At 46.7% G+C, this 11,128-nt stretch overlaps 2 protein-coding genes across 2 annotated transcripts in view; one reads left to right on the top strand and one right to left on the bottom strand.

The window, feature by feature from the left end:
- LOC127000325 (calphotin-like) overlaps positions 1-1,770 on the top strand; it is a 6,364-nt gene extending 4,594 nt beyond the window's left edge. Inside the window, exon 3 of the mRNA XM_050863921.1 lies at positions 1,208-1,770. Coding sequence (XP_050719878.1) covers positions 1,208-1,648 — 441 coding nt within the window. The 3' untranslated portion in view covers positions 1,649-1,770. The remainder of the gene's footprint in view (positions 1-1,207) is intronic.
- LOC126998253 (agrin-like) overlaps positions 1-11,128 on the bottom strand; it is a 102,864-nt gene that overhangs the window by 40,884 nt on the left and 50,852 nt on the right. The window lies entirely within an intron of this gene.

The raw sequence follows: 11,128 nt of genomic DNA, 5'->3' as shown, positions 1-11,128 counted from the left end.
AGGAACAAAGAAGAGCAGAGACGAGAAGAGGAAGGATGTGGTTAGGTGCTGAGGCAGTCACGAGACAAAGAAACATGAAATTATGGGCCGAGAATTTTAGGTTAGAAACAGGAAAGTGGAACTGGGTGGGAAGAGGAGAGTGCCCAGAGCGTTTTGGGGGGACTGAGAGGATGATGAGGAGGAAGGGGGTGGTTAGGGGTGGAAGGAAAGGGGGAGGGTAGGAAAGTGGAGGGTAAGTGAATTGGGTGCAGGGCTAGGGAACAGGGATAGGGTGAAGTAGGATGTGTCGTGGGCAGAATGGGGAGATAAGCAGAGCGTTTGGGGAGGCTGAAGGGGATGGGTAGGGGTGGAGTGTAGAGGGGAGCGGGGGAGCTAAGGTAAGTTGATAGGTTATGCAGGGCTAGGGAACAAGTAAGGGAAGGAGCAAGGTGTGTCGTGGGCAGGGTGGGGAGATGAGCAGGGCGTGTGTGGGTTCAGGTGTGTTCTGCCCGGGGTGTGGGCGGCAGGAGGGGCTCCAAGGCCGGCCGGTGAAGGCTACATAAGGGAGGGGCGGGACCCTTGCTCCTCACTCGCCCTCCATCACCGCCGCCGTCATGAAGTCCCTGGTAAGTCCAAGCGCGGTGCCTTTGTCCTTTGCCCGTTCGACAGCGTCCCTTCTATTATTTCAGCATCCTTTCCCTTCATTTCTTCCCTCTTTTCTCTCCCTGGTAAGTCTCTTGAGCGGTGCCTTTGTCCAAGTCTTCCTTTCCAAAGTGTCCCTTCCTATTTCTATTTCGAACATCATTCTTCTCACACGCACCAAGTCTTCCCTCTCTTCTCCTCTGGTAAGTCTCTCAGCGGTACTTTTGTCCTCCTACTTCTCAGGTACTCTTTACATTCCTCATACTCAGTGCCATTTTTGTTACTCGTGCACATCCTTTCCCTTCTCGCCTTTTCCGGGGTTGTGTCACGTTGTATTGGTCATCAACATCTGTACCTCATGCACGTGTCCAAACCTTTCAGACCTATACCACATTCACGTACTCAAATATTGTGTACCTTTGCCACGCTCCCGTGTCCACTCCATACAGGTGTGGCTCGCATCCCTCAGTGTAGCTTCCATGTCCTCTGTCCTCCTCTGCCACACACCCCACACCTGTGCACATCAGACCCTCCACAACACACCCAATAACGTGCACACTCATACTCAGTGCCTTGCTCCCCTCAGGTGCTGTTGTCCCTCACGGTCACCTCCGTCCTCGGAGGCCTCGTCCACTATCCGCTGGGCCCCGCGGCCATCGCTTACTCCAACCTGAACCTCAACGTGCCCGCAGCGGTGCCCGCCGGCCAGGCCACCGGTGATGAGGTGCAGAGGCTGCCCGTCAAGGCGCTGGGCCGCCCCGAGATCTCCTACACCCCCCAGGTGACGGAAGTCCGCCCGCAGCTCAAGATCTACGAGAGGACCTACGATGTGCACGTGCCCAAGCCCGTGTACCAGACCCAGCTCGTCACCCCCGTGCAACACAAGTACGTGCCCGAGCCCTACGCCGTGCCCCAGCCCTACGCCGTGCCCCAGCCCTATGCCGTGCCCCAGCCCTACGCCGTGCCCGTCCCCGTGCATCACCACGTTGCCGCCGTGCCCGCCGTGCACGCTGTGGTACCCGTGTAAAGGACTCAAGCTGACGTCCCTGCTGATCCTCAGGCGCCTCACGACACCCACAGGGAGACTAACTTTAGTGTACGCCAAACACGTCATGACAACTCACAGAACTGAATAAATGCTCGTTTTGTTGACGAGTTTCAGTGTTTCCTTTTGCCACTACACTTTGGCGAAGCTGAGGCGTGACAGCCGGCCTGGTGAGGCGACACGACCAAACGAGACGAGACGAGACGAGACGAGACGAGACGAGACGAGGCGAGGCGAGACGCTGAGCCCAGACTGACGAGGGTGACGAAAAAAGGTGAAAAATTAAGCTAAAAAATGATACATGCAAACGGACAAACATGTAAACAAAAATAAGGGTATAAGAGAGAGAGAGAGAGAGAGAGAGAGAGAGAGAGAGAGAGAGAGAGAGAGAGAGAGAGAGAGAGAGAGAGAGAGAGAGAGAGAGAGAGAGAGAATGTCCTGGGATATTCAAATTTGTTCCAAGTGTTGTGTCATCACTCAAAAGGACTCGATTGTTTGCTAAATAAGTAAAATGAATATTTTAATGTCCATCTCTTTTAATGACTTTTCCAACTAAGTATTCTCAGGGCTGACACTATGACATCAATACATATCGCCAACAGGGATATGAATGGCTGTACTTGAATTATTTTATACCGGAAATTGTGAAGCAAGTACTTAATGTGCCCTTTAATGTGTCATCTTCAATAAGCTGTGTGTGAATAAACTTTACCAAAAACAAATCAAATTATCAATCAGTCAACAGCACTTTTTTTTTCTTTTTTTTTTTACAGTAGAGGACGCTGCTTAAGGACATAGAAATAAACACACACACACAAAAAAATTAAGATTTATCCCCAAGTATCACTAGGGGAAACGGGCCATTGTCCGAAGACGACCGTTAGGAGGGAAAAGATTGTTCCCTCCCTGCACGAGGGAGCACGGGCCTTTGACAAAGGCGGCCCGGCCCGTAGCAGTATGCCGACAGACCGACTCTATCGGCAATCAAAATCTTACCGACCAAGTCGGTCTGTCGACGAACACACATAAATGCCTCCTAAACGCTGCTCCTGGTAATAAGAAAAGCTGGATTGGCGCATCAGTGTAGTTAAACGAAATCCTGAGCGCGCAAGGAAGACCACTGATGTCTTGTATAACTTAAAAAAAAAAAACTGTCTTTCCTTATCAAAATGTATCATCTTCCTGCGTGGTGTAATAAAGACAAAACTTTCTAGTGAGAGAAGAGGATAAAACACTCAGCCACGCCCCGATCAAAGAGAAGTGTTTTTTTTTTTTTTGTTGTTGCCTGCGCCGGCTAGCATCTCTTCCGTGGGGGCCTTGATGGGGTCCCAAAGGCTTCTTCCAGGTGGGGCCTGATGGTCGGCCCAGCCGTTCGTGCAGCAGGAGTGTATAGTGTGTTAGCGCCATGCATTGGCTCATGCTGCTCCCCCCCCCCGCTACTCGTCGCTCCGACGGCTTCCCTCTCTAGAGTCCGTTGGGAGGGGGTCTCTTGAGGACAGCATGGCCAGGTTTAAGCCCTCGGTGACGACCGAAATCGAGTGGTAGCGTGATTCAGATTGCGTCGTCCATCACGCGGCGAATCGAATGTGGGTGTGGTGGTAACCAGTCCCTTCAGAACGGGGACTGATAAAATTGATGATGTAAGTATGGATGCACCAAGTGACCGGGAGGCAGCAATGGGTGAGAGTGGGAGGGGGAGGAGGGAGGGAGGCAGAGGAAGGAGGAAGGGAGGCATAAGAGAGAGAAGGTCTAAAGAAGAGATAAAATGCCTTTGGGATAAATACAACACTAAAGCATGACTGCAGGTAACAAACACTTTAATTCCTGCCGCCATAACCCTGTCAGTTGGCAACCCCCGCATGATAAATTGTTCTCCGACACACATCCCACACCATGCCCCGCACTCTCACTATGGGCCGTTGAAAAACAAAGGTCCCTGGTCCCTCCACGGATGGGCCGACTCACACAGACAGACAAACAGACGGACAGATAGTCACTTTACTTTAGCCACCCCTTCGCGCGGCTTGAGAGAAAACGATAATCTTTAGGACTGACTATAATAATCTACCAGCCAGCAAAACTTGGAGATCGAGATACACACGTCACTTTATTATAATTATTATCATCATCATTTCTAAGAGAGAGAGAGAGAGAGAGAGAGAGAGAGAGAGAGAGAGAGAGAGAATATATAACACAATAGAGTAACCTTATTCACCTACCATTGTTGCTAAAATCATTATATATTCGTGTATAGGGCAATCTTAAGGACGTGACGCAAGGGAGTACCATTATTTTACCGTCTGAAAAAGCCAAATTCCACCTCAGAAGGAAAATTATCATCTGGTAACGAGGTGAAGGTGATGGTCGAGTCTTTAACCCTCCTAGGAATAATAGCCTGTCCACCCGGGCTGCCGTAACTCAGCTGTGGTTGTGTTAAGCTTGGACAACGAAGGGTAAAAAATACTATTAACTTGCCGATATCTCGTTTCCCACAAAATTAACCAACTCCTTTATTGACCAAGTATTCCGACACCAACGTAAATCACATGATGAAATGGTCAACTTGTACTCCTAGACAACCTGACCCTGCACACACACACACACACACACACACACACACACACACACACACACACACACACACAGATGACAATAACATACACAGATAACGCGCAGTGCATAAGCGTAATTATCCACCTGTTGCTGTTACGAAAAAAAACATTACCTAATGATCACCCTCCCCTCCCATTATCTTACTTCAATTCTGCTCTTCACAGCGGACGAACTAGAGGTGAATGGAGGAAAGCTGGATGACGTAGAACATTTCTGTAGTTTGGGAGATGTTCTGGACTGTGAGGCAGGAGTGGAGAGGACAGTGAGAGCGAGAGTGGCGGTAGCATGGTTAAAGTGGAGGGAGGTGGCTAGTCTGCTCGTGAATCGTAGCATCCCTCTAAAGAGCAGAGCAGGGGTGTACCAAGCGTGTATTAGATCAGTGAAGTTGTATGGAGCAGAAACATGGGCTCTAAGTAGAAAATTGATGGAGGTATTGAGAGCAAGTGATTGCAGAATGCTGAGGTATATGGCGGGGATCAGGTGGCAAGATAGGGTGTCCAGTGCAAATGTAGCTAACAGATGTGGAGTAGAGGACCTGGAAACAGTGCTCAGAAGGGAAAGATTCCGATGGTTTGGACATGTAAAGAGAGCAGGTAGGGATACAGTGCTGGGAGCTGTGGAGAGATTAGAGGTAGAAGGAAGGAGACCAGTTGGTATAGACCTAGGAAAACGTGAAGAAGGTGTATACAGGAAGATTTAGCATTGATGGGATAGGATGAACATCAGGCAGAAGACAGAGTAGAATGGAGGAGAGCCATGAAGCGTCCAACCGCTCAAGAAGAGTGAAAACGGACGTTAAACGAAATGATGATGATGACAGCAGACGAATCTGTTTCTCTCCACTGAGGCTTCGTTTTTCCTGTAGTAGTTTGCGGTAGTCCAAGTAATCAGCTGATTCCCTCTTCTTTTTCTGGCTGCTTGGTTATTCATGATATTTCGCTTCACAGCCCGAACACTCAACACAACACCCGACATACTCGGACACCCAACTTGAAGTGACTCCCTCTGTCAAGGCAGTGCTGTGATTGGTCCAGGACAATGACTTTCAAAATAGCACCCTCTGATTGGACGAGCCTATTCTCACTGCCACAGTTGCCATCGAATGATTTTGACGGTGGATTTGTTATTGATTTATCATTAGTAAATAGATCAGGCAACATTATTAGAGCTGTGTGCAATCGCTCATATTTGTAATTAATGTAACCTGATTTATCAAAGTGTTAATTTATTGGTTTTCATGTTACATTTTCGTCTACTTTTGGAGGGGAGGTACCAGAGTTTGCAAACCCACCAACAACAGCAGTCAGCAGCAAAGCACGGTGCCAAGAAAATGACTCACGCCACTGTGAGTTTAATCAAATGAAGAATCTTCCCCAGGCCCGCAATATTGGCAGATTTTGGGGGGAGCGGCTAGAGGGCATCACAGGTTTATGAGTTAGGGAGGCGGGGAGGGGGGCGAGCGAAGCGAGCATGCGCAGATGGGGTAAATTGCGAATTTTCCATACGTGGTAAAAAAAATTGCGAGTGTCAGGATTTTCCGTACATCTATAGGCCCGCAGTGGTTCCCAACCTTTTCTTCAGGCGACCCCAATCATTCACCTTTAGACATGATCGCGACCCCACTAGTTTAGTTGTATATGTGTCATTATAATAAAATAACACCATGTTTCATAATTTGAGGCCTTGGCGACCCCAGGAAAAATGCTTGGCGACCCCAGGGTTGGGAAAGGGGGATCTAGGGTATTTTTCTTAATCCCCATAACTCAAAAACTATGTGATTGGCTGATTCCGACGCATTTCATGATCCCCACCCGAAAACCCAGCGTTCCCACAAGCCCCCTAGCCTGTTTTGGGTGAGAGGTGAGAGAGGGCAGTACGGGCAAACACTAGAATAATACCAACAGCTCATGGGCAAAATTAAATGAGAAAAAAGCCCTCTGTATAATTACTCCCCCTGTATAAAAAAAAGAATGTGTAGAATTAAGTGGCCGAAAAGAGAGGTCAACTTCAAATTCGCTATATATGAAGTACAACTGGGACGTAATATTGCCTCAGCCTTATGATATAGCGAGCTACAGCTTGAGAATAACCACTCGGATAATATATACACCAGAGACGCTTCTACAATAGTGTGCCAGCTATTCCAAACGCGTCCTCGTAGAAATTGAAGCCTGTGTATGGGGGGCTATGCTAAATACAGGAAGGCTTGAGTTTTAATATACGGAAAGTACATAGAGATCAGGATTGTACTCACACCACCACCACCACCACCACCACCGCCACCGCCACCACCGCCACGTCAAGCAACTGCATAGGAGACGTACCTGCAAAAAAAAGAAAAGGAAAATTAAGAAACACTGAAAAGTCTGACCCATGCAAAATATTTATCGGTTAAAAATAATTATTGTATGACCAGTCGTATGTAGTAAATGGTACACACACACACACACACACACACACACACACACACACACACACACACACACACACACACACACACACACACTGATTACTTTACATTATTTGTCTCTACTTTTTCATCTTCTTCTGCGTCACTGAACTAAATTATGTGTGAATGAATGAATAAACAAATACTGCTACCACTACTACGGGCCTCCATCTATTAGAGTTGCGTTGTGAGCGGTATATTCTCTCATATCCTTTCACAAAGCAATTCATTGGCCCCACCCCGCCAATGACTGTGTATATATAATAAAAATAGAAATGATAACAAAAGTAATAATAATGATAATAAATCCCCACTTGCCTTCACTATAATTAACAGGAAATAACCTTACTAATGGGTTGCTACAGGTGTTCCGCTTAATTATGGAGGGAGTAATGGGTGAGAGAGGGAGGGAATAAGGAGGGAGAGAGGAGGAGGGGAGGAGGGGAGAGAGAGGCATAAAACAGAGGTCTAAAGAAGAGATAAATGCCTTAGGGCGAAGGAGGGAAGGGAGAGAACTTCACGGAACAGAGACAGTGGCGAGGGGCTGACGGGGCGGTGACTTCCTGAGCTTCCTTCCCTTGCGAGGACTGCGGAGGACGACAGCGCTTGATATATGTAGATTCTGCGAGCATTAAGAAGAGCTATTTCCCAAGATCTTGGTATCTCCAACCTCGGTCTTACCACGGTATTATCTCAATTCATACACTATATATACCTGCTCGCAGTACAGAATTCGGTCCGCTGTTAAGTTGGAGAGTTGTGACACCAAACTGACAGCAATTGCACCTTACATTCCATACATCTCAATACGCATGATACCTACATACCAGTGCCAATCAACGATGCTAAAGTACCCTAAGCTACCCTTCCCATCCTTACATATCGGCGTATATCCGGCAGTGCGCACGCGAGAAGCACAGTAAGCGGAGCTATTCCTAACCTCGGCTTCCCCAGGTATCTCAGAGGCTCGATTCCCATCACCATTCGTAACTAAACACAATGCAGGATTAGATAGCGCTGCTAAACAAGCCTTCCCATACTTATATTCAACAGTGTGTACGGGACAAACACAGAAGCTATAACAGTGTTCATAAAATCGTTTACAGCTTCAGTCTAACCACATCGTTTGGGTGGAGATGTCAATGTAACGTTCCCGCGCTAACTCCCGGCAGTGTGCAGAGGCAGCCAGGGACGTAACTAGCACCTTCGCCCCCGTAATACACAGCAACATGAACGCCTACGATAGTGGTCGCCAGCAGATATATCGTCTCCATTCAGCCATTACATCCCATAGCTTTGTTTTCTTTTATTTATCGAGTCAAAAGAAAGAGGAAGATCAAGAGCAATACAAACTGGGAAATAAAAGAAAGACAATAATCGCTGCTCCTATAAAATATAAATAAATAAATAAATAAATAAATACTCATCCAGTCTCCCATCTACACCCCTTCTACTGCTGCTACTACTACTACTACTACTACTACTACGACTACTACAGCCACTACCACCACCACTACACACCACAGCAAAAAAAGGACTATTCAGACACAATATTAATCTTCAACTCCCCTTCCCTTCCTTTCCCAAGCCCCTTTTACCCCTCCAATCCCTCTTCCTCCATCCCTTCAGCCTTATCAGCGCCTGTTATCTCGGCAGCGGGTATCGAACACGGGATTACGACCACCAGCCAACCAGACCGTCATTAGCTCCCAGTATCTCATTCCGCCACCGCAGGAAGGAAAGAGGGAGGGAGGAGGAAAGGGAGGAAAGGGAGGAAAGTGGGGGGTAAGAAGATATGGGTGGGATGGGAGGGACGGGAGGTAAGGGAAGGGAGGAAAGAGTCTTGGCAGAGATGAAAGAGGCGCTGGGAAGGAGGGAGGAAAAGGAGGGAAAAGAAGAAAAGGAAGAGGCAGATGGAAAAAAAGAAAATGATATGGAAGAAGAAAAAATGAATAAGAAGAATAGGAGAAGAGGTAAAGGAAGGAGGGCGGAAGAGGAGAGAAGAAAATAAGAATAAGAAGAGGAAGAAAAAAAGAAAAAAAATATGGAAGGAAAAACGTGTAAGGAGAAAAGGAGAAGAGGCAATGAATTGAATAAGGAAGAGGGAAAGGAAGAAGCAAAAAAAAGAAAGAAAATAAAAATAAAAAGATATAGAAGATGAGGAGAAGATAGATAGAGATGATTAAAGAGGAGAAGAATAAGATTATTTTCAAAGGCTAAGAATGTAAAGAAAAAAAAAATAATGAGGCTACAGAGATAAGAACATCGATTCAAAAAAAAAAAAACGACAAAAAATACAACAATCATAAGAACAGCAGAAGTGAAGCAGGAGGAGGAGGAGGAGGAGGAGGAGGAGGAGGTAGGGGAGAAAAAGAAGAAAAAAATTACCACACCTGTCTTCTCCCTAATGGCTTCTTGGGACCCTCCAGGTAACTCTTGTCGTGTCATTAGCTATTAGGGGTCAAATTGGTCATCATCACCCAATATTTTCACCCTTACTGCATGTTGTCCTTACACCTTGAGCTTTGTGACCAGGTGAGGAGGGGAAGGAGGAGGAGGAAGGAAGGAAGGGAGAGGTGTGTCCCAATTAGAGGTGCGGGTCATTAGGATACCTGTGCTCACCTGATGGAATGCCTGCCCCCCCTCCTCGACTCACCTTGACATCTATATTTCATTAACGGAAGGTTTGGAACGCGAACGAGACTTGTTTTTTTAGTGTTTGTTTGTTTATTATTCCACTCTCTCTTTCTCTCTCTCTTCCCTACCTTACCTGCCTGCCTTGATTTGTCTGTCTGTTTCTCTGTTTGTTTCTCTGTCTGTATAACTAGGTAGTCTTTTTTTTTTGTATTTAATTGTGTATTGTGTCTGTTTACCTGTTAACCTGTTTTTGTGTTTGTTTCCCATGTCGTATCTATCTAAATGTCTTTTTTTATGTATCGTTATCTATCTGTCTGTCGTTGTTTTTCTGTCTGTCTGTTGGCATGTGTTTATCTGCCAGCCTGTCTTATTGTCTGTGTATATCTCTCTCTCTCTCTCTCTCTCTCTCTCTCTCTCTCTCTCTCTCTCTCTCTCTCTCTCTCCGCACATCATTACTTTCTCCATTAATCACCTTCGACACGTTAAGGAACACAAACTAATGGTCGAGGCAGATCAGAAGAATTTTCACCGATTTACGAGGAATGTGAAATTACTTACATATTTTATTCTGTAGTCTTGGGTCTCTTATGTATGTTTGTATGTATGTATGTATCATCTTGTCTATCTATTTGCTTATTTATTTGTTTATTCACCTCGGATTTGCAATGGAGATCAAGCGAATGTAACTTCTTGGGGTATAATAATTTTCTTAGGCAAACAATAACATATAATTAACTAAAACAACGATAAACAACCACACACACACACACACACACACACACACACACACACACACACACACACACACACACACACACACACAAGCTATGTAAATGGTGCACAACCCAGGTGGGCGGAGGGCGCCTTCAGGGGACGTCCCGCAGCGCTGCCACGTCTGAGGGGGAACTGGGGGAAGGGGGTAGGAGGAAAGGGGGCTGGAAGGGAGGGGAAGGGGGTGATGATGGCAGAAGGGAGGGGATGGGAAAGGACGATGAGGAAAGGAGGTGGAGGGAGAGGAGGGTGAATATGGGGGATAGGAAGGGAAAGGGAAAGTTGTGATGGAGGAAATAGGGATGGAATGAGAAAGAGGATGAAGAGAAGGGGGAGGGAAGAGTGAGGAGGATGAAGAGAGGGTGGAAAGGGTAAGGAGGAGGAAGGGGGTTGATGGAGGCACAAGGGAAGGGGTGAGAAAGGAAGGAGGATGATGAAGAGAAGAGGAGGGGAAAGGAGGGTGAGGAGGGGATCGGGAAGGAAGGGAGGGGGTGAGAAAGGAGGAGGATGAAGATGAGAAGAGGAAGGGAAAGGAGGGTGCGGAGGGGATCGGAAAGGAGAGAGGAGGCGAGAGAGGAGGATGAAGAAAATGGGGAAGGAAAGGAGGGTGAAGGTCAGAGAGAGGGAGGCTGGCGGTGAGGACGATGCTGTGGTAACGAGAGACAAAGGCAAAGAGCAGGAGAAGGGATTGAGTAACTTGACGCATACATATTCACACAAGCAAACAAGCAAGAAAGAATGTGATAGAAATAAAAATACTACAACCTCATCATTCTTCTCTAGTTTATACTCATCTGTACTTTACGAAACATACCTCATTATTGAATATACGCATAGTACCTAATCTCACCTAACCTAACCTAAGCTAACTTAACGTCACGTAACCTAATCTCACCTAACCTAACCTAACCTAACCATAACTGAGAACCACACCCCAAATATAACACTTTTTCTACGTTTCACTGAACAGAGCAAACACTCCATAACGTAAA

The sequence above is a fragment of the Eriocheir sinensis genome, chromosome 2 (assembly GCF_024679095.1).
Source record: "Eriocheir sinensis breed Jianghai 21 chromosome 2, ASM2467909v1, whole genome shotgun sequence".
NCBI lineage: Eukaryota > Metazoa > Arthropoda > Malacostraca > Decapoda > Varunidae > Eriocheir > Eriocheir sinensis.
This window is presented reverse-complemented; position numbering and strand designations above follow the sequence as displayed.